At 41.0% G+C, this 27,568-nt stretch overlaps 1 protein-coding gene across 3 annotated transcripts; it reads right to left on the bottom strand.

Moving 5' to 3' along the window:
* Positions 1-345: 345 nt before the first annotated feature.
* On the bottom strand, positions 346-27,568 carry BBOX1 (gamma-butyrobetaine hydroxylase 1). Of its 3 annotated transcripts, none has more exons than XM_051776811.1 (8): positions 27,475-27,568; positions 22,054-22,620; positions 20,291-20,405; positions 10,674-10,872; positions 7,144-7,249; positions 4,782-4,978; positions 3,869-4,035; positions 346-2,720 (listed from the first exon to the last, which is right to left on the bottom strand). In XM_051776811.1, exons 2-8 carry the CDS (start codon positions 22,432-22,434, stop codon positions 2,560-2,562), a joined length of 1,326 nt encoding a protein of 441 aa, XP_051632771.1. In that variant the 5' UTR covers positions 22,435-22,620; positions 27,475-27,568; the 3' UTR covers positions 346-2,559. The 3 variants fall into 3 exon arrangements, with proteins under 3 accessions (XP_051632771.1, XP_051632772.1, XP_051632773.1); XM_051776812.1 differs by lacking the exon at positions 27,475-27,568 and adding an exon at positions 26,881-27,303; XM_051776813.1 differs by lacking the exon at positions 27,475-27,568 and adding an exon at positions 25,061-25,083.

The following is a 27,568-nucleotide window of genomic DNA, read 5'->3' as shown; positions in this document are numbered from 1 at the left end:
ATATATATAAAATTATTAAAAAAATGATACATGAAAAGTGCCATGGGATTGGATTCAGCATCCACTGCCACAAAATGCAATGGGAGAAGAAGCGTTTGTGTGGGTAGTCTGACCCTTTTCCAGTTAAACTGCCATCGCTCATGGAGGCGTTACAGGGATTAGATTTGTTATTTGTACTTCATTCTGTTCAAAGATATGGGCAAACCTGTGTACTTAACCAATAGTTAAGTACTGTGAATGGATCCAGATTAATAATATTTACAAATATTTGTGACTAACAATAATGACTTCATATCTGTGTGCAGGATGTTACATGTGAGATTAGATACAAGCCCAAAACAGTAATCAGTTCCATAACAGCTTTTAATAAACAGAAATTTGAATAAAAGTGTTTAGAAAAGTACAGAATAAAGGCAGAAAATCTCTTTCCTATAAACAATTGGTATAAATCACAAGATGTCTTGTTTTACAGGTATAAATTGCAATCTTCAATCCATTTTTATATAGAAAAATATCACAGTTAAAGCACAGCACTGCTGGAATATAGGTATTAACCCTTCCTCAGCTTTTCCCTCTTTCATAGCAAAGAGAAAAAAATACTTTCCTCATGTTTCCAAAATTAATTATTAAAGGAGACACTAAGAAATTGAATTACCCCTAAAAAAAGTTTTGTTACACTATCACTTAGTGTCATAGCTTTGATAAAAACACTTCACTATTTAATAAAGAGGAATTCAAACTACACTGTGACCAGTGCCTAATTGAGTTTTATCTGATTATTCAACTGTTATCTGTTGACTGTAAATGATGAGTAGAAGCTATGAAAGTGTTTGCAAGCTGATGTTAGGTCACAGAATCATAGAATGGTTTGGGTTGGAAGGGACCTTAAAGATCATCTGGTTTCAACTCTCCTGCTATCAGGACATCTTCCACTAGACCACGTACCTCAGAGCTCCATCTAACCTGAGCTTATTTTAATTCTACAGTTATTTAATTCTGTAGTTGTGGTTCTATTGTGTTACTCCTCTAGGAAGAGACTAGGATTTATTTGACTTGGAGGGAACAGTTTGAAAATATAGAGTTGAACAGAGAGATCACAGGGTGGAGGTGGGGTTGTTTTGTCCAACTCGCAGCATGGTGAGAGGCGTCCTGTTACCTCTGCAGCTGTAAGGACATTGAAAAATAAACTCAGGATTGTTAAGTATAAAAAAAAATATTTGGAAATTCTTTCTCTTTCCATTTGGCATCTGAATATAGGGGAAAAAACACACTACTTTGGCTGCAGTAAGTTTTACATAACATAATCTCTAATCAGAATCCAGAGCAGAGAAAAACATCATGTACACCTTTTGGAGGTGTCCTCTTTTATCTGGAGTAACAAAAATGGATTTGGGTTCAGTTGCCTCTCTCTGTCATGTGCAAAGTCCATAACTACCTCTTGTGCTTTGTGGTTTCTAGCCACCAGGCAGCTTCTGTGTTCCTCCTCCTGACATTACTCAGAAGTCTGCTGTGCAGATCTTAGGTCTGTGCATAGCACCTGATGGGATTTCTGACCCTACCTGGGACCTCTACACTGAGATTTATTTATCATCCTAATGCAGAGAAACATTAATATGATGCATTCTCTCGTAAGTCTATAGTTTCTGAGCTTATGGACTTGGAAATGTAAGGAAAAAATATTTGTGGCTGTGATAGTCGTGACATGTACAGCAGGATACAGAGAATATGACATCTGTTCAATGAGATCATGTATTATAGGGAAGTCCTACCTTGAAAGGTGTGTATTTAAAAACTACAGCACTGGTTGTTTATTTTGATAGTGAATTTTAGTTATGATTTATGCAATAAAGAATGCCTCTCTGAAAATAGAGGAAGGTGCTGTTTATAACAAAACTTCAGTAAATAATACTTCAAGTTCTTTTCTCATGCTGACTTCCAAGCTTTCTAGGGAGGGCAGGTACATATGTAGAGGCAAAGGAAGGTGTTGTGATACCCAGTCAGCCCAGTAAAGTGACAATCTTTCAAGCCACGTTGCACACTGATTTTAAAAAAGCAAATAAACTGACAGAGGTAGCAATACATTTATAGATTCAAAGACCAGGGCACAGGCAAATCTTAAATTGTTATGAACAACACATTTCTTAGCTTATAGAACTCAAAAATATATTTATGATAGAATCATAGAATGGTTTGGATTGGAAGGGACCTTAAAGATCATCTTGTTTCGACTCCCCTGCCACGGGCAGGGACACCTTCCACTAGACCAGGTTGCTCCAAGCTGCACCCAACCTGGCCTTCAACACTTCCAGGGATGGGGCATCCACAGAGTCTCTGGGCAACCTGTTCCAGGGCCTCACCACTCTCACAGTAAAGAATTTCTTCCTAATATCTAATCAAAACGTGCCCTCTGTCAGTTTAAAGCCACTCCCCTTGTTGAATGACAAGCTCTTGTCAAAAGCGACGTTAGTTTCTGAAAAGAAGACTCAATTTTTTGATTCCGGTGTCGTCGTCATCGAGGTCAGACAATCTACGTTTCGCTCCTTCCAGCCCGAAGAAAACTCAGTCCCTATTCAGGACCCTCTTCCTGAGGAGCCGGAGCCGTGACAGGACCACATCCCAGTCTGCATAGGCACCTTCCAGGTGACGTGTCACTCCCGAACCCGAGGGGTAGCTCTGGCGACCGTGAAGCACGCGCCAGTTATCGAACGTCACGATGTCTCCTGGAAAGAGATGGCACCAAGTTCAGGAGCTGGAATGTCACAGTGGGTTCCTTCAAACAGACAGGGAGGTAGGCTCACATCAACACTTAGGGAGCAGTAATTTCAAGTAGCTCAGCTGGAGATACGCACCAACAACACAGTAATTTTAACTTAGTTGGTCATTCTCAAACAGAGGGCAGGTCCTTTTTGACGTCTCTTTTCTTGTATAACCAGGATTTAAAAAGCAGAGTGGTAGAGAGCACGTGCTGAGAAAAGCAAGCCTTGAGGAGAAAGACAACTACAGCAAATCCACACGGGTGAAATAAAACCGTGTGAAATAAATAAAATGGGTGAAAGCCACTCGGATGCTTTTTATTTGATCAGCCTGGTATTATTTGTACTGAACACATCCTGTGCTACTATCCCTGTTAAGAGAATTCTATGAGAACAAAGTCAAGCCATTGAAAGTTAGGAAATCACTGAATTTAGGCTGGAATGCAAATTTAATTTTTCTCCCTTGTGTGCCAGTGTTGTGATAAATCTCTAATTAAATAACCTTACAGTCTTTCTTTTCTTCTCCCAATTCCCTCTACCACCATTTTGGTGCATTAGTCAATAGGATGGATGTCACTAATGTAATGTAAGGTACTTTGTTTCACTGTTTATTATGTGATCTTACACATTATTTTATTGCATGTTCCCAAGAGCAAGAGATTAATTTCCTCATAGACATTTTAAAGACACTAACATCACAGTATGAGGCAGTCAGATACACTAATGAATCTACTTTTGTAACATCTCTTGAGAGATGAGGGACTATTCATATCTTTATTTTATAGCTGGGGAATGAAACAAGAAGTATATTTCCCATCTGTGGTGCTATTGACATATCAATTTCCAATACTGTATTTGTATAAAATGTAGTTTTGGATGTTGCATAAAGACACATTGGACTAATCAACAGAAAGACTCTACTCCCCCACTATTTTTATTTCTTTATAATGTAACAATGGCAAAAGTAATCTATTAGATGACCTTAAGACTGCAGTATGAAATAAAACAGTCGAGAGAAGGACTGAAATTTCCTCTCAGTGCTAACAATGCTCAAGGGTTTTGACAGTTAGGAAAATCATGTGAAAAATTGTTGAGAGGAGAAGCAACTTACTGACCTGGTTTCAGCTTGTAAGTAAACTTGTGTTCTGCACTGTTTAATAAATCATTAAATTCCTTTAGAGCTGCATAAAATGGCCTCACTTTTTCAGCTGGTATGTCAAACACGGCGTCTCTTGTTGCATTATTATAATTGATGCGAACTGCTTGGCCTCTGGAATCTATGCTATGAAACAGAGGGAAGGGAAAAAGGCAAGGAAAGGGAAAAGGAAAGAAAAAGAGGAAGGGAAAGGGAAGGGGGAGGGGAAGGGAAAGGGGAGGGGAGGGAGGGGAAGAGAGGGAGGGAAGGGGAAAGAAAGGTATTCTGTTATTATTGAAGCATTGTAACATGGTTAAACAACAACTGAGCTCTCCTGCTGGAATGTCAGTATGTTTCAATAGTGAAATTCAGACTGTTATTGGGTTGAATTTTGATAATTGAACCTAATCAGGAAAAGGGATAATCAGGAGAAAGTGTAGACACTTAATTTGCAAAAAAATCTATATTACATACCCTTTAATTGTAGAATGATAACTTTTTAAAGTCAGAAAAGAATATGAACGTTTGCATTTGATCTTTTGATAGTATGTAGTTCTTAATCTAAATGTTTCAAATTATGGCCTCTCTTTGGCATGATACAGATGTCACATTGGCTGGCATTTAGTAACAGACTTGTTTGCTGCTAACCCATGCCTGTGCCAAGGAGTTGCTCTAATTACCACCACTTCTTGCAAATAAGTGAAACAATGCACAGAACAAGTCACACATTGGCAAAAAAACCCACAAACAAAAAACCCCACCAAAACCCAAAACTGCAGACCAAGTTAAACCAGTGTTTTCCCACAAGGTGGCAGGAGCAGACCTTCTTCTACCAAAATGTAATCCACAACACAACAGGGATTTTCTTTTTAGGTCTTGTTGAAACTACTCACTCTATAATCCTTTGTTTACAGTGCACAGCAAAATCACAGAAGTCCACCCCAACATCAGTGTAGTCTACAGCAGTAGAGGACAGGATCTGATATGCCTCAGGATTTTGTTTCTTCAGCTTGTTGGATACGTGGAATCCGTCTACAACCTCACTTTCACCTCCTGTAGCTGTTTGCTTTATACAATGGAGAAACTGGACCTGGAATGAATCAACGGCTCATTTAAAAAAGTAAATTAGCTTGCATACTTAACAGCTCATTAGTATCAGTTCCCTCATAGCTGTGGTTCTTTTTTTTTGATTTGTTGTTGTTGTTGTTGTTTTCCCAGTGAAAGCCTGAGTTCCCATTTACTGCAGCTTCACAACACTGTGCCACCACTACCACAAAGGAAGAAAATTAAAGCAGCGTGTTCATAAATCCATCCCCTTTTGGGTATTCTCTAATGGTTGCAACCTGTAAGTCAGTGGCAAAGTGGTCTTGCTTCTTTCCTTTGAGTCCCTCTTTGTGGCAGTCACATAGTTTTAAATGCGTTGAGGTCTTATGTCAAAAAGGAGGATTAGCTTTGTCCTGCAAAAACAACACCTGCTGTGAACTGTCCACTCACAGAGGGAAAAGGTGGCTGTCAGAGAAGGCAACAGGCCCAGTGTCTCTCTCATAAAGTATGATTAAGACAGTTTCATTTCACTTCAGAGTGAATTTGCCAAGGTGTAGGATGGAGCAGAAAGCCTAAACTGGGCACTGGTGTAGTTTTACTGCTGACACAAGCAGTAAAAGTCCCCGTGGCTGTAGAGAGTCCAGCATCACCCAAAGTGTAATCACTCATCTTGCAAACGACACAAAATACACCCATCACACCAAAGCTTGTTACCTTTGTCACTTGGCCCCCCTTCCATGATGGTGAATTATTTCTGAGATCACTAGGAGAATTAAAAAAGAACCCAACAAAAAACCAAACCAAACCAAAACAACCAAAAAACCAAAAGCAAAATGACAAACCAAACAAATCAAACCCACAGCAAACCTCAGTAGGAGAAAGAGGAACAGAGAAGGTTTGTTCTCCTTACCAGCTGGACCCACAGACCTTGCTGATGGTGATGAAGGGGGAAACTGAAGCTGTGGGCAGGGCATAGGGCTCCCACTGAAGGGAGCACAAGGCAACAAGTTCTTTTGTGGCCACAGCTGGCCTTGCACAGGGTAAGCACAGCTTGGCCCTGCTAAGGAGGGCTGCAGTAATGTAAGTCACGTTATGGTCCTAGAAAATCCTAAAACAATTTTTATGGGACAGTTCTGAAACTAATCATTATCCTTTTAAACACAGGCCTTCACATATTTGTAATAAATACATTTAAAGAATTCAAGTATTGTGTAATAACTAGATATATAAAGAAAACTGCACATTTGGGACAATGTTCATAAACAATTCAATGTACTTTAATGCTTTTATTTCTTGCAAGCACGTTTGAATGAAAAACGTTGCACTCTTTTTCTCATATTTCATAGTAGAGTGTGAGCTTTGGCACAGACTGGACAATGAGATAATTCACATCTGCTCTCTATTAATGAAGTGCTGTTCCATTCTTACTCTACATCAACAGTATCTAAATGATGAAAAGGTAATCTTAGCGTGAAGAATTTAGTACTTACCTGTGGGTAAATCACATTGGCTTTTTCTTTAAGCACAGAAACAACAAAGTACTCCAAAGCAAGAGAAGGGGAAGTTTTATAGGTGCAAACTTTTCCAGCATTGTCTTTATTTCTTTTTACCTGTTTCTACTACTTTCCAGTTCTCTGGAATTATGTGAATTATGTAGACTACACTTTGATATGACAGGGTGAAAACATATTTTTTGTGGTTGTCCAGTTTTAAAGTATGGTCCTTTTTTTTTGTCTGTTATGAAAGGGCAAACAAGTGTCTATCTTGTATCAATTCACAGAAAACAGAGTATACCATCTTAATAATATTTCTTCCTCTATTCCTCTCCTGAACTGAACAGATGAGTCCTAAAAAGTCACAACTTGATTACAGCATTTAGACAGCTACCTTTTGTAATATAATGAAAGCAGTATTCAAAGCACACACAGGACTCTGAAGTTTTCTCATATGGTAATATTTTAAACACTTCATGAATTTAATTTAATCATTATGGAACATATAATGGGCTTATTATGCTGAACTTACATCGTACTGCATATATTGCATGCCCATGTGTCTATATTATATTGTACGTGTATTAATACATTGTTATTTTTACATTGCTCTTTTAAGACAAAATTCAGAGTCACTGAATGCTAAACATATTTCACACTATAGGAACATTTCCCTTTCCCCTTTTGTGGGCTGAAAAAGTCGGTAGATTCAACTCACCCCAGGTGGATGATGCAGAACAGGGTAATCAGTGTGAAAACACAGTTTCCCAGTTGTATAAGCTACATTGTTAGCATCTGCTTTGTCTTGCACTTGCCAAGTTGGTCTTCATAATGAAAGGGAAAAGAGAAAACATGTTGGAACAGCATGCCAGACAGTACACACTGAAACTGTGAAATCACAGCAGAAAAGAGTAATTTCACCTTTGAACATGAAAATATTGTAACATTATAAAGAAATCAGGATTCAGCAGTGTCCCTCCACCCCAACAAAGGCTTATTTCAGCAATCCTAGATAAACTTCAGTGTGCCAAGGGACATCTGTCCCCAGTGCTGTACCTAGAAGAACAATGGCTCTCCAGTGGTGGTTCTTTGCTGAATGTAAAGGCCAGTTGAAGACACAAAACAAGAGGCTTCTGCCAGGAGAAATCATTATCTTAGCACTGAGGCTTCAGAAATAAGCAAGTTGAAGTAGGCCCATTCCTTTTTATCAACCTTCCACTTTCCTCTGCCACATGTAGCACATTATCAATGAAGTATAAAATTGATAAAGGCTATGTAACTTCCCCCAAAACTTATTTTTAAGGCTTTATAACCTTAGAAAATATAGAGTTATTAGAAAATATCTGCAGGGGGATCTTTCCTCTAACTCCAAGACTTGCCGCTGGAGGAAAATATCTGGATGAAAGACTTTGAAACTTCTTCCCTTTCGCTGACACTCTCTAGCCCCATTTATTTGGTTACACAAATTGTCTTGGAATTTGACAAAATTCAGTAAAAATGCTTTCTGACAACTGCAAGGAAAAAAATAGGTCACGGTGATACGACGAAGACGTGAATATGTCACCTTGCTGCACAAACAAAATGTGTTTCCAGTGACACACCGTGCAGGGGGATTTAAGACCAAGAACCACAGGTTTTGTCTGTACAAAGTTCACAGGACTGAAGACAGTCCTCAGCAGATGCATATTATAGCTACAGACATACGTCTGAAAAAGGGTAGGTCACCATACGCAGCCCATGTAATCGCAGGCGTGTAAGTGGTTTAAAAGGAATTATGAAACTCGTTTTCCCTTGTGAAATACTGTAGACCAAATATATTAGGTTTCAGATGGTGTATGTCTAGCTTTACTTCTTAAAAACAGTTTAAAAAGAAAATATGCTAGAGAATATGCGGACAAAAATTATTTATATACAGGACACGAACGCTTTTGTTTGTCGGTTTTGAGTGGTATTTAGTATAGAAACTATGCAAAATGCTAAAACTAAATTTCTTCACTTGCCAGAGGGAAAAGCCCCTTGAATATTTGCAAACGTGTTTAACTGCCTGGGAGAAATAGTTTTTACTGTTTGGTACAGCAAATATTCATCACTAGATGACCTCACTACTCAAGTATGATAATTTCAACCACACTTCCACAGTTCCAAATTTGACAGCCAAAAACCAGCCCCTTATATCATCCTTGTGCTTAGTGATGAGGGCAGCTAGGTTTGCTCCATCTTTAATTTAATAGGCTACAATGTCACTTGATGGTTCTAAAGAAACTTAAAACATTTTAATTTTCTTATTTATATGCAATATATAAAGTTGCTGGAATGGTAATACTCTATAAAATCATTATAAGGTTTTGCAAAAGCAGTCAGTGCTTTTGTGCTGGCAGAGTTTGTGAGGGGATCTGGTCCCCTGGAGCTTTCCTTCCATACAGAGAGCTTTGGTCAAAGTTCAAGTTACTGACTTGAAGTCAGAGATGCTGATAGGGAGCTCAGCACTGAATGTGAAAAAATCAACTTCACTTTGTCTAAGTCTCAACTGAGCTGAAGCATCAACTTGGCCATGAGGAGAGCACACAAGAAGTAAGGGAAGAATATGCAGGTAATGCCAGAGGACCCTTGGCCTTTAGGGAGAGCAAAGCTGGGTGGAATGGTTTGTGGTTTAGTAATTAGGGTCAGATTTCAAAGCCCGTTGCTCAGGCTGTTTGACAGAGCAGGAAAATTGGCACCAAGCAGATGTAGCAATCTTTTGCATTAAGTAGCAACAGGGGCTCAGTATCCCTGAGCAGAAAAACAGGCTGTTACATCCTTAGTCCTGCAAAACTGCTGAACTGGCAACTGAAGCCACATCTGAATCATCTGATCTTGCACTTCATTAAAAGTCCATGTCTCACTCATTTGAGAATTGGGGCCCATGTCCCCTTGCCACCAAAGCCCTCTGGGATATACAGATGGGTTGGCTGTTTCCATGGGAGTGCTGGTGCTCCGAAGGACAGCCATCGTGCCACAGCAAGGACTGGACAAGGCTTCAGAACAGAGGAACATGAGGTTCAGAGCATGAGAAGTTGGAGAAATTAACTGTGTTATGACTGGAGACTTTGTTAATGGAGTTGGGCCTCCATAAGGGAAAGAAAAAGGTTAATTTAAAAGCATGGAAACCCTTGATGTTGTTATATGGTTGGTACAGAGAATGTTTCCACTTTTTGCAGTAATGACATTTTAGGGAGCTTGCACCAAGCACACATCTAGACAAGAAAAAAGGCTTCTTTTTTTTTTTTCCCATGTGTCAGAATTATATTAATTTCTGTTACATTTTAGTTTAAAATTCATGGCCCTGAGGTAATGTTTTATTTGGCAAGTTTGCCAATTCCAGGTTTATCCTTTTATTTATAATATTTGGTAGGCCTTGTATTTGGTTGCCAGTGAAACAGCAAGGAAATTACCCAAAGTTATTATTTTATTACAGTTGTAAAAGCCACCCCAGAATTGGATGCCAATAAGAAATTAAATCCTGTTCCAGAGATGAAAATTATTATACCTATTAGCTAATAACACTGCTTCTTTACTCAGCTAGATGGAGATCACTGACTCAGCTCAGCAAGATGTGAGCTGCCATCCTCATTTGTCTACCCACCTAGTGAGGTGCTTGAGGAGTTAGAGGTGCAGTTTACTCCCTCTTGGCATCAAAAGGATGATTCACAAGTTCCTGCTCGCACTCCTGCAACTGAGCTCTGCTTGTTGGGATTGGTTATGGCTTTTCAGAGCAGACTCTGTTGAAAGCAAGGAAGGGGGTACTCTGCCCATATTCTTGGTGATGTGAGCCACAATAGCATCATCTAAGCCTTACCTATTTCTGTGACTCCAAACCAGACTAAAAAAAAGTCTCAGTACAGATAACTTCCTCTTTTCAGAAGGGGAGTGGATTAGGGATTTTTGGTTTTGTTCCATGGTATAGATAAGTAACTCTATCTTTTTGTTATCTTACATTTGACATCATCTGTTTTCAGATGCTTCTCCTTCTCTCAGCAGCTAATGTTATTGCTGCTCTTATTTACATCTTTCTGCCCTGCCAGTGACAACGAAGCAATCCTCTTGTACAGAATATAAACTTGATGCCAGATTTTCTAACGTACAGAAAAAAAACCCATACACCTTGCTTTAATAACTTAATCCACAAAATAGATCCAGCAAGCTTAAATGAAGAACATTAGAGGTGATTACAAAGCTCACAAAGCAAAGATATTAAAAAACAAAACTCACCCATAAAAAGTGAGGCGCAGGAACCCAATCCTGTGGCCAAGTTTAATCAATTCTCCCTGCCTTGTAGCAGCTCCTGTCAGTAGAACGATTCCTACTTTCTTTAGGGTGCACAGCCACTTGTATGCACTTTCATCATTGTTCATGATTTCTTCAAAAGGTATTTTGGGAAGTTGAAGGTCTGAGCCCCAGTACTGGCGTTCTGAAAGGAAAGAAATAGAGAAAACAAGTGCTTAGCTGTTCTAGCATCAAAACTCAGGACACAGTAGAAGTCTGAAGTTAATGGGACTTCTATGCTTTTGTGAATATGCTCTCAGTCCTGCAGTCAATCACCTAAAATGGGGTCCCTGAGTTTGCATGGATGACAGGTAAGCTTTATGATAAAATTCAGCAAAACATTGCGCTAATGGAATTTTAATGCAGAAGTTGAATGAAAGACCATTTGAAAGGGGTATTTTTTGTTAACAGTATATCAGAAATGCATGTATTCATTTTTCTGGAATATTGTATCCAGCTCTGGAGTCCCCAACACAGGAAGGACATTGATCTGTTGGAGTGAATCCAAAGGAGGTCACCAAGTTGATCAGAGGGATGGAGCACATCTTGTATGAGGAAAGGCTGAGAGAATTGGGATTGTTCAGCCTGGAAAAAGAAGGCTTCAGGGTGATCTAACTGGGGCCTTCCAATACCTGAAGGGAACTTACAGGAAAGATGGGGCAAGACTATTTATAAGAGCATGTAGTGACAGGACAACAGGGAATGAGTTCAAACTGAAAGAGAGTAGGTTTAGACTAGATATTAGGAAAAAATTATTTACTGTGAGGGTGGTGAGGCTCTGGAACAGGTTGCCCAGGGAAGCTGTAGATGCCCCATCCCTGGAGCTGTTCAAGGCCAGGTTGAATGAGGCTCTGAGCTACCTGGTCTAGTGGAAGGTGTCCCTGCCCATGGCAGGGGGCTTGGAACCAGGTGACCTTCAAAGTCCCCTTCCAACCCAGACCATTCTGTGACTCTGTGATTCCATGATCCCAGAGCACAGCTGGAGCAACTCTACCACTGGAGCTCCCTCGCACCTCTCTCTAGGAGTGTTTCACTTGCTTGTAACTTCAGTAAACCTTAACCATTTGGGCTGAGGTTTTCCATGGCATCTGCTGAAAGCATCATCAGAGACTGAAAGGGATCAAACACCTAGACCAGTGAAAAGTGAGTAGTGTAGCCATCTCACACTATGTAGCATACAGGAGGTTTAGGAAAAAACTACCAATAGAGTAATTTGTCCCTGAGGAGAAGCCAGGACAAATCAGGATGCTGTAGGAAGCACCTCTTTGTTAATCATCTGTTTAGAACTTCTCGTTACATATACTTTAAGATTTTCAGAGACATACACCAAAATCAAATTCACTTCCTTCAGTAAAAGGCAGTGCTGTAGCCATCCATTACTGCAGGCAAAACCACATAATAACTAAACTAAATCCTCTTGATTCTTTGTTTTCCCCTAAATATCATAGGCCAAGATCACTTTGTTAAAATAATAAAAGGTCATTCCATGCCCCCCATCCCACCCCCATTTTTTTCCCCACAGACTAATGCTGCCAGGACCAATTTTGCTAAACAACACTGAAACCATACCACCTAGGTTTTAATGGCTCCAGTGCATTCTGCCAAGAACTCAAGGGATCAGTAATGCAGGAAGCAAAAAGGCAGGAAGTTAATCATGGAGCATGGAGTAAGCCTCTCACCAGGACACTTCTGGAGCTTAACAGGGGTTAGTGGAGTTAACTTTCACTTAATTTGTGTTACTGGCAGAGAACACTGGAAGCCACAGTTGTGGGTCACATTTGATACTTTACAGATAATACTGATTTTCTTCTGCAGCTCACAGAATTCCAGAGAACATCCTAATGTAGTGCACCTGGACCTCTGAACCCATCCTGGTCTTTTCTTTATTTCTTTATTCATAGGGATTTTAAAGGAGTACAGGATTTAAAGCCAAGTGAAATCACTGCCCATGCACCTGAAAGAAAGCTGCTACAGGGAGTTGGTAGTAATTTTATTGTTACAAATTGCATTTGTAAGCCCTCTTAGTACATTTAATATGAAACTCCTACAAGTTTACAAGTGGAAATGAATCTTAGGTCAAGATATAACTTTTATTAAGCTGCCTTGCTAGAAAGCACCTCTGGTAATTGTTTCCTCCCTTGTATTTGCACTAGTGCTTATCACAGAATCATATATCATATCACATATCATATCATAGAATATGGAATCGTAGAATGGTCTCATTGGAAGGGACCTTGAAGATCAACTCATTCCAACCCTTCTGGTGAAGTCCTACGAGGAGAGGCTGAGGGAGCTGGGGTTGTCCAGCCTGGAGAAGAGGAGGCTCAGGGGAGACCTCCTCACTCTCTACAACTCCCTGACAGGAGGTTGTAGCCAGGTGGGGGTTGGTCTCTTCTCCCAGGCAGCTCTTAGTAAGACAAGAGGGGATGGTCTTAAGCTATGCCAGGGGAGGTTTAGGTTGGGTATTAGGAAGAATTTCTTTACAGAGAGGGTGGTCAGACATTGGAATGGGCTGCCCAGGGAGGGGGTGGATTCTCCGTCCCTGGAAGTTTTTAAGGTGAGACTGGATGTGGCATCAGTGCCATGGTCTGGGAACCACGGCAGGGTTGGATCAAGGGTTGGACTTGATGATCTCAGAGGTCCCTTCCAACCCAGCTGGTTCTATGATTCTAAGATTCTGCTAGGGTAGGGTTGCTCAAGCAACCAGATTGCTCAAGCCCTATCCAACCTGGCCTTAATACTTCCAGGGATGGGACATCCACACCTTCTCTGGGCAACTTGCTCCACGTAAGCCTAAGTCTTTTCTTTCCTGAGGGGTGTCTGGAGCAAAAGGTGCTGAGGGGAGGGATGGCCCAGACCAGAGAGCCATGAGCCATCAAGCACCCAGGCTCTGCACAGCTGTACCTGCCATGCCAGTGGCCCCGTGGGCCTCTGCCCTGCTCCCACTGCACCCACTGCCTGCCATTACCCAAAACATTCACTCGGCGTATTCAACACTAACTCACAGTAAAAGATCTATCTCAGATATGAACATACACACCTGTTCAAACCAAAGATGTTGCACAGTAATGGGTAAAAAGAACAAAGACGCTGTTTCTTACTTTTTTGTTTTGCACAAAGTTAGCATTGATTCCAGTTTTTTGCAAAACTTGAAAGATTATTATTTTAAGTCAAGCATTCTCTTAAATATTGAATCAGAGCTCTTACTGTTACAGTAAAGATATAACTGTTTTTCCTTGCTTTTAGTCTGAAACAGCTAATTTTTAGGAGAGTGCACTCTAAAGCAGGAAAACATTTTATCTATTTCATAGAATAATTGCTTTATTTAAATCACAACTACCTTACTTGGTATTTTAGCTAACATTCAGTTAAGTTGCCCGGTCATCAATCACAGAGATTACACAGCAGAAATGAGACCATAAACATTTGAGAAATGCAGGTGGCATTCTTTATAAAACACCTATATCTTCCTTTATGTCAACATCTCTTCAACAAACAGGACCAATCAAAACTATTACAAATTCCAGGGAGCTTCAAATGAGAACTCTGGGGAATTTCACCTGGTGACTGAGGGACACAATATACTTCAAACAAATGTGAAGGCAGGGTTTGGGGTTTCTTTTTTATCTCTTTCTGGATATAGGTAGCAAATACAAAATACAATGTACTCATAAAAAATTGAAGCCAGACACTACACAGTTACAGCATTTTTCAGCCACTAGTGCTCCTCTTTCCTTTGGCCAGTGCTAGTTAGAGACAGTCCAAGAAACACAACACATGCCCAAATATAACCTATCCATATAGACCATCTTCTATACTCTACCTGTGTTTCAAAAAAGTTGACGTATGATTGACAAGCTGTTGAATTTTTAACATGCAAAAAATGAAAAAAGTGCAATCCTTGAGGAATGATATACTCTCACCTCACTGCTCCACCGTGTTTAACTCAAGACATCCTTTCACACACTTGAAAGACGGTGAAAAGATAAAATATGAACGTTTTCCCTCTTCTCTATTAAAAGTTATGAAATTGAAATAGCCCTAGGTATGCTGTGTGAACTGCCAAGAACACCCTTTGAAGGACAAATTTAAATTTAAGCTTCACTGTCAGTGCAGGTAAATAATTATGTGAAAATTAATGGAATATTTTAAGTTTCATCTTTTCCTTCTTAGTTTTCTTGCTGTCTTGCTAATAAATATTTTCCTCATCTTCCTGAAATGAGTATAATTTCAAGGGGTATACCAAGACATTTTTCCTCACTTTGAAAAATAAATATATGCACCTGGAACTGAACTGCAGCTCCAAGAGTCCCAGGCTTCTATGGGTACATGGACTGTCCCCTTGTTGAAGTTCCCAATGCTTACTGCTCTTGCTAGAAGTTCCACCTAATATGGGATGGCCCTTCTGCAGCAGGGCACGGGCTGTGGTGTTGGGTTTTCAGGTGGTTTTGGTTTTGTTACAGACACTTGCTTTGTCACAGCAGTGCAAAACAGTGCACACACAGTAAACCAGTCTGGGACTGTGTTGGACTTCAGCATAACAAAACTGTCAACCCTTATAGGCCTGTAGAGAACATTCAAGGAACAACCACCCATTTCATCCTCCTCCCAGTCAGACCCCCTGCACTGGAGGCCATCATCGGGCCACACACCTCCAAAGCTACGGAGCCAAAGGGACACAAAAGCTACATTCAAAATGTTTCTGTACTTTACTTGCAAGAGAAATCATTTTTCTGTATAAAAGCTCAGCAATGTGAACCCTGCTAATGTACTGGGAATTTAGCCTTTGCCAGACTCTGAAATGTATTCAGGAATAGCACTGTAACACTGGCTACTGACTGAAGAGATGTTTAACCTTTACAGTACCACTATGATGTGGAAATTGCAAAATTTCCAGGAGACTGAACTCTTCACTGATACTCCCCAAGCAGGTACTAAAACTGAGTAGCTTCTTTTTTTTTTTTTTAAATGTTTAACTGCTTTGTATTTAAGAAACCCCCATCAAAAAAATAAAAACCCTCGAAAACACCAACAAAACAAACAAAGCCAGAGAGACATAAATACAATTCAATCCCGCCTTGCAAGGCCATAAACTGTCCTCAGAGTTTCAGTTTTCTCATGTAAATTCCCTTCCAGTGACAAGTGCAGCCAGCACCCTCAATGACTCGGGTTTGTTTGTCTTTTTAAAGGTGCAGGCTGGTACACAAATGCTTTTAAATCCTATTTCATGTTTCAGAGAAGAGAGGCCACAAGTTCCCAAGGTCTGCACTAAAATAAGCACCATTTATAAAATTTCCTTCTCCTCAGCTCCAGATGGAAGCATTGTATTCTGTCCAATATTTACAATTTGACAAATTATAAGGTCCATAATTACTTGGAAAAGGGACAGGAAAGCATACATCATAGAACCAAAAAAGATCCTGTGATGTGAAGACATTTAAGTTCTTTCATTTAACAGAATTTTTTTAAATGTCTATCTGAAAGTCTTAGAAACTTGTGTGCCCCCCCCCCGTTTTTTTTCTACATACCAAACAACAGGAACTTTCTTCCCATCTTTATCCACAAAACCTCTTCAGCCTGAAAATCTATAGGGAAGCTGTACTGAACTGTACAGGGACTATTCTCTTTGCCAATATTTCCTGTTGGTAATCGCTCCCACTCATGCTCTTCATTGTTTTATCAAGTCAGCATAGCAGGATTTTTCCTACTGCATAATTGTAGTTAATACAGTTTACATGGTACTATAGTAGAAATATTACAACATACTCTCTGAAAGCTGAAGAGGTAAGAAAGATAGGAATGAGCCATCAGCATTTGGGCAGCCTTGGGTCTCACTTGCACAACACAGCTGCAGTTGCCAAATTAAAAATCTTTATGTTTACAAATGCAGCTGAACAACTCAATAAGACATAAAAACAAAGGCCTCGTAGAATTACTTTTTGGTTTTATTGTCCATTTATATTACGACAACTAAACCCCCAGATTTTCAAAATGGGAAGAATTAAATACTTCTGAAAGAATTAATGCCTCTTTCAATTTCAGAACAATAATTTGGGGAGGGAAAGGAGAAAATAGAATCCTATTTCTTGATCATACCAGGCTAGTCATAGTAAATCACCTGCATCAGAGTCTGCACAAAATGAGAAGATGTCCTTTGCCCAGTCCCTGCAGATGGTGTGCATGCATCAACAAGCACTTGGAATTATCCAGCATTTACTATGCAGGCTGGGACAGTGCTAGTCAAAATCTTTTATGCTGGAGTTATATAGGAAAGAAAGTCTACACATCATAGATTAGCTTACTTCATCTAAAATGATTTTGTCTACAGCTTGTGTTTTAATGTTTGTTGAAAGCTAAGTCCATTTCTGCTGTATTGTTATGTGTATGGCAGCCTAACTCATGGCATTAAGCTCTTACTGATTATTACTGCAGGATAAATTCAAATGATCAAACTCTTCTAGTAAAAAAATTACATTTAATTTCATCCTCTTAAAAGTATCATCTCTCAGAACCTAGCAGAGAAACTGAAAGTATCACTGATGCTGTTAACATCCTGATTCAAACTTCAGTGGGAGCTGGATATATATCCAAAATCATATCACATTTTAAAGGACAATCATCATCTGAAACCTTTAAACTTACATTAAAACCTTAACCTAAACCTAGGGTTAAAAATAGTAAGTAGCACTAGGTACTACCTCTGCACAATCTTCTCTTCCACTCAGTAGGAAAATATCGTGATATTACCTAATTTTTTCCCCCTGACATCCCGTTGTTGGGATACCAGCATCTTGGAAAATGAGCTTCAGCAAATGCAATGCAGTGAGAGACTGGGTACTGGCATACTCAGTGTCTCTCACAAGCACCCTCTCCTACACACAGCATCTGAGTCACAGTGGTGGTAAAACATTCCTGTGACGTTTGCTGGGGAGAACAAAAGTAAACAGGAAGGAAAAGGAGAGTATCTTTGAGACACCATAGTTGGAGAAGTAGAATATGGCTCTTTTGCTGTTCTTTTGGGAGTATTTTGTAAGCTGGGCTGAAATGAGCCTTGATACACACAAATATGAGATTTTGCATTTTGCATGGTAGGATTTGGCAATGTTTTAAAAGGGGAACTTTGACATATTGCCACACAGTTACTTACAGTCACTTCATCATGCACTGAAAATCTGACCTACTCTTCTTTTTGGGTTTGATAAAATGCCCAACATCTAAGGTTTTTGAATCAGAAACTATGACAGAAAAACATGAAAAAAAAAGACCAAAAAAAACCTCCCAAAAATTGACATTAAAAGCAAGTAACCACTTGCAAAAGAAAATAGAAAAGAAATAGCCACTGCTGTGACAATGTCAGCAGTGAAGGTTAACCTTTAACTACAGCAGTCTGGTGAGCTTGGGTTTCTATTTGTTGAACCAGCATGCAGGGCTGGTATTCCATATCATTGTCTGTAACCCTATACTGCTGGGATATGATTAGTTACTTAAGGGCATGTAATTTGCAGTGTGTAACTCCCCTGACCACAAGGAAGCGAGTTCTAAACTTACCCCAATGCACAATGAGAAACAGATCTTAGCCAGCCAGCAAGTAAACTCACAGGCTGCAGCCTTTTTTTTTTTGCAACTGAAACCTGGGAAAAGTTGGGAAAAGCTGTCCATCATAATGAGCCAAAGCTTTTCTGAGAATAGCAGAATTACACCACTAAAAAAAGCTAGGTAATTAGTGTAATTTTTATAAACGTATTTCTTCACATCTACCATGTGAAACAGAATTTGAAAAAGCATTGCCCAAAAAATAAAACAGATCTTTGGTGTATATTTTTCACCTGGATGGCTCTACTGGAGAAGAGCCGTGGCAGAGGGGAGAACTGGCTTCCAAAACATGCATTGTATTTAGAAGCCAGGAGTAAGCTCTGTGCAGATGAATGAATGAAGGCAAATCCCAGCCAGTTAGACTTCATAACGGGTGAAAAAAGTAGCATGACATCTGAAATACTGAAATCCCAGCTACTGAAGTCTCAACTATTGATATCTTTGTTAATAAACATAACCAGAGATCTAGATTATTTTGCCTGAGTATTAATTAAAGCAATGTTCAATTTACATTGATCCCTCAGAGGCTACAATAGGGGTTTTGTAGCCTGCTAGTCCACAGCATCTTCATTTTTACAAATAAAATTCAACTCCCTGAGAAATCAAGCCTAGTTTCCCTGAATGAGGTTTGCATCTTCTCCATGTTCAGTCTGGAAACATGCCCAACCCTCCAAAATAGTAAACACAGCAGTTTATTGTTGCCAAAACTAAAATAGATACAAACTTTTATATTACCAGGGAAAAACTGTTCCTTTCTCTACTATGAAGAGTCTGTTATAGGATCCACTGAAATGAATGGAAATATTACTCATCACTTAAGTTTTAAACCAGATATAAAAGGCTGGCTTTTGTTTAGGAGAACGGGTGCTAAGGAATATTTGACCTGCAGAAACTGGGAAATATAACTGGTCTCTTCATTTGTCCCTAAAATGCCAAACAAAGCTCAGATGCAGGACAGATCTAGGGCCACATATTTTCCCATTTCTCATCTTTCAGGGAAAAAAACACGGCACAAACCAACTTTCTTTTATTTGTTAGAATATAAAATACCCCAAAAAAGGGCATAAACCAATTGGGGATTTGCCTTTGCTAAGCTCTGAGGAAACTGATACCTGGATCTGAGTTTCACACCATCAGCCTACCTCTAGTTTCTTTTTTTTTCTAAAGTAATATCCTATTTTAACAGATACTGTCTTAACCCTGAATACAGATGCACAGCTTTCTGCAACAGCAGATCTCACAGGAACACAGTTAAGAGCAACAGCAGAAATCTTGCAAGTTTTCACACATTTGATTCTCACAGTCTGAAAGGCTGTCAAAGAAATGAGGATGTGCATCCTGCCAATCCTAGTGGGGGGTTACAATTATTCACTCAAAAGGGTGAGTGGTTTAGAGTGGGTAAATGTTACAGACAGTTGCACAAAACGCTTTGTGACCAAAAGACTGTCAACTACTGCAACATGTATGGGATGCAAAGCAAACACAACCTGAACTTCAGCACTGCACACTGCTACACTACACAGTTACTTTTTAACAAGGCAGCCACAGAAAGGGAAAAACAATATTTCAATTATAGCTCTCTTGCAATTCTAAATAATCTTTCTTTTTGGAAAAATTTAGAAAAAATTAAATAGTTTAAACAGCACACACACACACACACACACACACACACTTGCATTGTCACATAGGCCACTGTCGGTCCATAAGGCTCATTTGTGAGATCTACTAACCCTATCCTGGAAAGAAAAGGCTTTTAGGAAAGTAAACAGCCCAAACAGTTACAGTTCTCTCAGGTACAGAGGTTAGGAAAGGTAACAACGGGTCCCTGCTGTGCACATACAGCCTGGCACTGGGCACCAAGGGTGGCTGCCACTGCTCCAGCTGGGCGGACCTGGTCCTCACACAGGCACCTCTAGCCAGGATTGTCTTGCATTTGACACAAGCAGGACAGACATGGATTTAATTCCTACCGGGTAAAAATAAATCTGCTTGCATTTCTGCTCTGGCTTCTTCAGAGAAGCATCGTTTTTTCAACCACTCAGCTTCGTATTCGCTCGCGTGTTCATCAGGCCACGTGATGGAGATCTTTCAACACAAAGCAAAAGACAAGTTTAGAAGAAAAAAAGTTGATTAAAAAACACGGCCTAGAACAACAACAAAAAAACCCTTCTTAGAAATTGCAGGAATTGTTATATTTAGATCGGCAATATTACAATTAAGCATTCCCTGGAATGTGACAGCAAACAACTAATGAAAACATAACCTGAACATCATCCAAATTCTGACACCTTTTATAAATGCTCATTTTCACATGAATCCATGACCTAATTTGCTGGTTTCACTGTGGGAGCTGCACTTAAAGGGAAGAAGGAAAAGGTAGAAACTGGCACATATCTCTGGGGAGAGCACTTCACCACAACTCAGAAGAGTGAAAATATCTTGCAAAACAGACAGCTTGTGAGAAAAGAAAAAGAACAAGACAGAGAGGCAAAAAAGAAATGCTAGGAGAGAAATCCCTCTCCTACTTTTGAAAAGTCTTTCCTCTTTTCAAATAAGTTTTTAAAAAGTGTTGTACTTTTTAAACCCTGAAAAAAAAACATGGAAAGAAAGGATACGGTTTTGCTTGTCATGAACTGAAAGAGCTCAGTCCAGCACAGACCCTCAGCTGAATTCTCAGGGCTGTTGAATAGGTATCAATTCCCATTTCACATAATTCTGCTCTGTCACATGATGGTAAATCACCACTATCTGTTTAGGATTGATTAGTGTTGTGCTTTCATCAGTCCCTGAGTGGAACTCACAATCCCTAATTTTCCTGATAAAATAAATGAATTTACATTGTGTTAATTCGGGTAACAAACAATGACCTTGGGAGCCCAGAATTCCTCACCAGAGATCCTTATGCTGTGGCTGAGACACACTCCTACACGGTTTAGCCCCTGCAAACTGCCCCTGCACTGAGGCTGCCCCAGGGTTGACTGCTGAATATTCAACACATTTAAAACATCTTTAAGGGTAAAATTAAGGAAACGAGTTTGCCAAAGGAGCCAGGTGCTTCTTTTAATAAAACATATAAAACCTAAATGATATATTAGGTTTTTATATGGCAGGAAATATTAAAAATCATAGGGAGGACAATTCCTCTCTTCTCTTGCTCAATAACCTCCCCTTTTCCAGGAACAAACGTTAATGCAGATAAGTAGATACAGACACTAGGCCAATTCTGATTATTGGATTCAACTTCAGTTTGAGTGCTCATTCTAAGATGAAGACTTTTGTGCACTGGAAATTAGCTAATAAACTGGTACCTTTGCTATGCAATAAGTCATTGTCACTTTGCCATCTGTTTTTCTGATTTTCAAGCCATTTATTTAAAGAACAAAGAGAGAGAAAAAAGTGTAGGTGTAATTAAACGTGCGGGAAACGCCTGAATTTGCCTTTCAACACCTGGTGATGCAGAAGTGCACGGCAGAACTTTCAAAAGCATTATTGTATTATAAAAGCTGAAGCCTGGGTTTCTGCAGCCTTTATAAAGTGAAGTTTCATACGAGGGTGGGGAGATGCGAGTTCCCCAAACTGCGTTTTTTTCCTAAAAGCTTTTCAAATTACCCGACGAGGTTCGCGGATAAGCAAACTGTGATTAGAGTATAAACTGGAGTTGTCTCTAATTCAGATTAATAAGCGTTGTTAGACAAGTTTCACAAGAAGGTGAATCACGGTTGGCTTCAAATACCTTTTTTCTATCTGCCAGAGCCACCTCCTTCACCACGATGTTCACATCCAGGTCCTCGAAGAGCAGCCTGCGCGCTCCGGCGGAGGGCAGGAAGCAGAGGGGACACTGGCAGTTGTCCCTCAGCCAGACGCAGGGGTAGCGGCTCTCACTTCCATCCTCCCACTCCACACGGACGGAATGGCCCGCGTCCCAAGCTTCCACCTTCTGTATTCCCGGGCTCATGCTGAGCGGCTGGGCGGTGTGGAGCCCCGGCACGGCACCCTGGTAGCAGTGGGTGCTCCCAGGGAGCAGGCTCCGGCCCTCCTGCGCCGGCAGCGGGCGGAATGCTCGGCCTCCAGGGACTTTGGCCCTCGACAGGGCGCTGACCACCGCCCTCCACATTTTGGGCTTGTTACAAAACAGGTTATATTCCTTTAAAGAGGCGTCTATGCAGCAGTGGGGAAAAACGTTGAGGAGAGATTTAATCCCTGAAACAGACAGCAGCTGATGGGAAAGCTCTGGGTGATGTCCATGTGTTAGAAGAACAAATTAAAGTTCAGGGCTTGACATGCGTTGGTGCTCTCAGACCTGGGGGAGGAAGTTAACAAAGCACAGGAGAGAGGGATAGTGCTGAGAACTGGACACCAGGAATGCAGAATTTATATAGACTTCATGGACATTTTGCAGAAAACAAAGATAAAGGAAAAAACTAACAAAGACAACGCAGCAATTGTACTGAAACTCTCCCTGTCTGGGAAAAAAGATAATAAAAAGACTGGAAATGTGGACTAATTCCCATGAGAAGTGAGAAATCACTAACAAATAGAAGACAGAATACTAATTAATAGGAGAACTGTGGAACTTGCAGCCAATGAACACTTATTCCTTTGTTTGCTAAAACAATAGTTAAAAGTATAAATAGTTAAAAGTTTTGATAATCTGTGTACATGCTAGGTGGAGTGATCCCCCATGTACCTCAGTGCTGAATAAAGTAACATTGACTTTCTAACCTAACCAACTGTTTGGAGAGCTTATTTCCCAGTGTTTGGTGACAGGTTCTTTAGCGAAATCATCAGAGGGAGGGAGAACGCTGTCGCTGAGTCCCTAAAACACCCCGAAGAGCAGCTTCTTACTGAAGGAGTCAGGACAGCAAAAGGACAATATTAAGCTGATTCTCCCCTCCCTTCCTACTTACTTAGACCTTAAGGGACATTCATCATCTGTTGCTTACAAAGGGTGTACTCAGACCCATCTATTCAAAAATCCTTTCAATGTGATCAATCATCTTGGCTGTCTTTTGTTTCTGTGGTCGGTTTAATACCTATCGCACGAAGACATTAAAAAGACACCTTGAGATGAGTTCCACAAACCAAAAGTAGGAGCTACTGCCAGCCACGTTCAAAAGCTGAAGCTTTAAAGTACACACACCTTAATCCCAGCTGTGGATGCTAATGGAAAAGAAAAGGAAAAGCTTTGTAATCATGACTTCAGCTACAACAACAGAGTTCTGTGAGAGTTCTTTTCTCCTTTCACAGCCACACTGCTTTCTATGGATTTACTCTTTTATTTAAAGCTAGCTGCATACTGTATTGCAGAAAGATGATGCCTCCAAATCTTAAAAACAGGAAAGTTCTGGCCTAATGTCCTTCTTATTCAGAAAAATTCAGAAGAGGACCCCCTGAATCAGTAAATCATTACACATATATTTTAATAGATTTTCCCGACTTCAAATATTGCATATTTATTCAGTATCTTTTCCTTTTCTTTTTGTTCTTAAGCTCACAGGGCAAAATACTGATGGTGCACCAGGACCAATCTGTCTTTGTGCATGGAAAATTTCCTGGGCTTCAGTGTTTTGATTCAGAAAGGCCTTCTGGAGTTATTCGAACATTTTTTAATTTTTTCCTTTGCTACAATTTAGAAGTAGGTTACACAGGGCCCTTGGGCCTCCTTTTGTTTTTATTTCATATGATTGAGTACAGCAAAGCAGAACACTGATTTTTTTTTTTCTCTCTCATGTTTGAGTACAGTGGTCCCATTGGAATCCAATAATTACCAACCTTCACTTGCAGTGCAGTCAAGCTGGTTTTGTGCACACAAACATCTTTTATCCAACAAACGGGTTCATATTCAGACTGAATGTATTCTTTTTTATACAAATACGTACAGAAATATACACATGTAAATGCATATGTACAGATTTCCACCATAATTGTAAAGCACTGCCCAAGTACTGCAATTTTCTAACTGCAAAAATATTTACACTGGCTGCAGTGTCCTTCTGAGATTTCTTGAACAAAGTTTTATTATATATGAAGGCAAAGTTCTGCTACGTTTTAGGGGTTATTAAAAAAAAAAAAGAGGGATGACCATTTCAACATGCCATAAAATTTTTCTACATCTGTACTGGTTTCAAGATAGTTCTCTGTTCAAGGCAGTAGGTTACCTGATGGTAATGGGTCACAATGCCAGACCCCTGGACAATGCCTTGTGGTGAAATTAAGCATTTGCTATTTAAATACACTGTAGTGTTTGCACTAGATTTCTGTTTCTGTCTTCACTGTAAAGCAATTCTTCGGGTTACTCCCTTACCAAGAGCAATCCTGTGACAATAAAGAGGCTGTTTGTTGTTTTCCTTGAGTTAGTCATATCATAGTGTCACTGTTAAAACGAAAGCGCAGTTAACAGTGATTAAAAATATCTGCTCAAGCATGCCCTCTAGATGTTTTTCTTCTTAGATACACAAATTGAATAGACCTGCAAGACTACTTTTTTTCCTCTAGACACAGCACCAGAGTAGAAGCTTCTCCTTCCAGGAGGATTTTTTCCACAGTGGGGTGGTAGGGGTATTCTGGGCCAAGTTCTGCACAGAGGCTGCCCAAACATGTCTTCACTGGGCTACTTCAATATAGCATTTCACAGCCACCAGGGACTTGTCACTACTTCTGCTACAGTGCTCAGTAGTACTTCTCAGCTTGGACCCGTGTGCCAGATGAGTGCCAGGCACATTGAGTCCCCTCTTTCTCACCTGCATCATGCAAGACACAACATCTTGCCTCTCTGACTGTCCCAGGGATCACCAGCCTCCAATGCTCCAAATCAGCCAGGAGGAAGAGGGTAACCAACAGCTCCTGCTGGAATGACAAAGGCAGCCAGCCTGGTGCTGACACTCCTCTTTCCCAGAACACATAAAACTAGGCCAAAGTAATCCTCAAGTAGCACCTACAAGCCCCTAGCTACCATGTGAACAAGAAGAAATCCCTGTCTGATGGCTCTGCCCATTTCCAGCATGCTGTAAGCAAAGAAAAGCTGTCCATGGATGGTGTGGAATTGTCTGGAAACTGTGTGTTATCCCTGATTTCTAATTAAGTGAATTTTCTTTACATTGAATGTGTATATGACATTATGGTGAGCATGCAAATAGCAGTGAAGAACTTGAACTGTTCCAGAAAATCCTGCAATTGCACATTTGAAAGTAGTGCACAGAAGCTAACTTCTACCTTCCCACTCAATGACAAAGGAAACATTCTTTCCCCTTTTCTAGTAAGTGTATCTATACGTGGCGTAACTGGGCAAAATGGCCATTTCCATTTCTGATCATTTGCACAACTACTGGGTCACACTGCTGCTTTCCCAGAGACAATGTTAAGACAGAATACTAAATGCCAGAAAAATGCAACTATGTCTCGAAAAACCTGGAGTCCAAGACAGCTGAACTGCTGGTAAAGAAAACCAAATCCAAATGCCTGGTCCTGATAGCGCCAGGCCACTGCAGAAAGCTCATCTCCCATTCTAGAAGGCTATTAAAGGTGCTTATGGAATCAATCACACAACATGGATCTCCTTATCACACACAGTACACTTCCTAAATTTGACAGTTGCTTAGAGATTTGCCTTGTTTGGTTGTTTTCAGTGTTATTTTTTTCAATTTTACATAAAAGCTGGATGCTAATTGCAAATTAATTGAGACTGAATCATCAGCAAGAGTTCCGGGATTTTTTTCTTCCCTTCCCTCCTTGACAATTTCAGTCAGACGTGCATCCCCGTGCTGCTATTTTACACTTGAAATTGCATTCTGTACTAAACTGAAAGCAGAACTCACTGGTCCACCTAAAGTCAGCATTCTCATAACCACGGTCAAATTGAAGAGCAACTGAGAAGGCAAAGCAAATTCTCAGCATAACAGCTCCCTGCATTTCTTGTCTCTGAACTGCTGTTATCTGCATGAACCCAGAAGGCAAGATACGTAACTCTGCTTTCAGTTATCAGATCTTAGATTTGCACAGTTTAAAACAAATACAACCAGTAGCTCCTATAAGTCACAGCATCTCACATGAACATCGTTCCAGGCTCGTGGATTTTCTGTCCACATTGCCCCCAGCAATATGTCAAGGGTCAGCCTGAATACTGACAGGCAATTATGATTTAAGGTGAACCCCATTATCTGGAGGCTATGCTTTCAGTTCTCCCCACCTTTCCAGCATCACCAAAGGTAATGCTAACTGCTTTCTTTCTCAAAAATCTGTCCTCCCCTTCAGTTTCTTCAAACCTAACCCCACTAAACATCACCCAGATCCCTCTCTTTGCTGACCTCAGCTCAGCAGTTTACCCGCAGAGCTACTTAAAATTTAATTCTGATTATCGGTACTTTAAGACAGGTGAGATACTTTGGCTAACATACCTTCTGCTCACACAGCATTAAGACGCCGCAGAGAAATGAACAGTATGATTTTGCATTATAATTACGTTTCAGCTATGCCTTCAAAACAGTTTGCTGCATCAGAAGCTGCTGGGTGGAGGATGTAAGAGCACAGCGCTGCCGGCGGCACTGGCACCGCGGATACTTACAAACTAGTATAAGTGAAGTAAAAGCTGCACTGGCCTCTGCTTGAAACTGAGGTTTCACACCTTGCAAGTACTGCCTCAGTCAAAAGTAGGAGCAAACTTCAGAGAAAGAATAACCCTGGCCTAAATACTGCACGTGGACCGCCGTACCACAGTCTCCGAGGGCAAACACTCGCCTGACGCTGCCGCCTCGCAAGCGGAGCAGCGAATATGGACCGTAAAGGCAGAACGCCCTGCGCGCCCGCATTCCCTCAGGGCGGCACAGCCCTGCGTGAGAAGGCCCGGGGGAGACACACTGCCTGAAGGGTGTCCCCGCTCGGGAGCCAGGCTGCCGCCCCGCTCCAGCCCGACATCGCTCTGAGGAGCGCGGCGAGAGCAGGCGGCGAGGGCGACCAGCAGCGCGGGCGGCGAGGGCGATCAGCAGCGCAGGCGGCGGCCGCGGGCAGGGCCTCCCTCACACGCCTCCCGGGGGGACGCGCGGCCCCCGCGCCCACGGCCGGGGCTGGGCGAGCTCTCATGACCGATGCGCCCGCCCCGACCCCGCGGCCGCATTCCCGGTCCTGCTCCAGCTCCAGCTCCCGATCCGCCCTCCCTCACCTGCCCGGGCGCCCGGCGGCCCCGCGGCGGGGCGGGGCGCGGCTCCACCGAGCTCGGCAGGCCTGGCCCCGGGGAGGGCCCGCCGCGGAAGGCG

Source organism: Manacus candei, unplaced genomic scaffold, assembly GCF_025592945.1.
Source record: "Manacus candei isolate 608988 ecotype Guabito, Panama unplaced genomic scaffold, ASM2559294v1 h1tg000009l, whole genome shotgun sequence".
Taxonomy (NCBI): Eukaryota; Metazoa; Chordata; class Aves; order Passeriformes; family Pipridae; genus Manacus; species Manacus candei.
The sequence above is the reverse complement of the archived record's forward strand: the minus strand, read 5'-3'. Positions and strand labels throughout refer to the sequence as shown.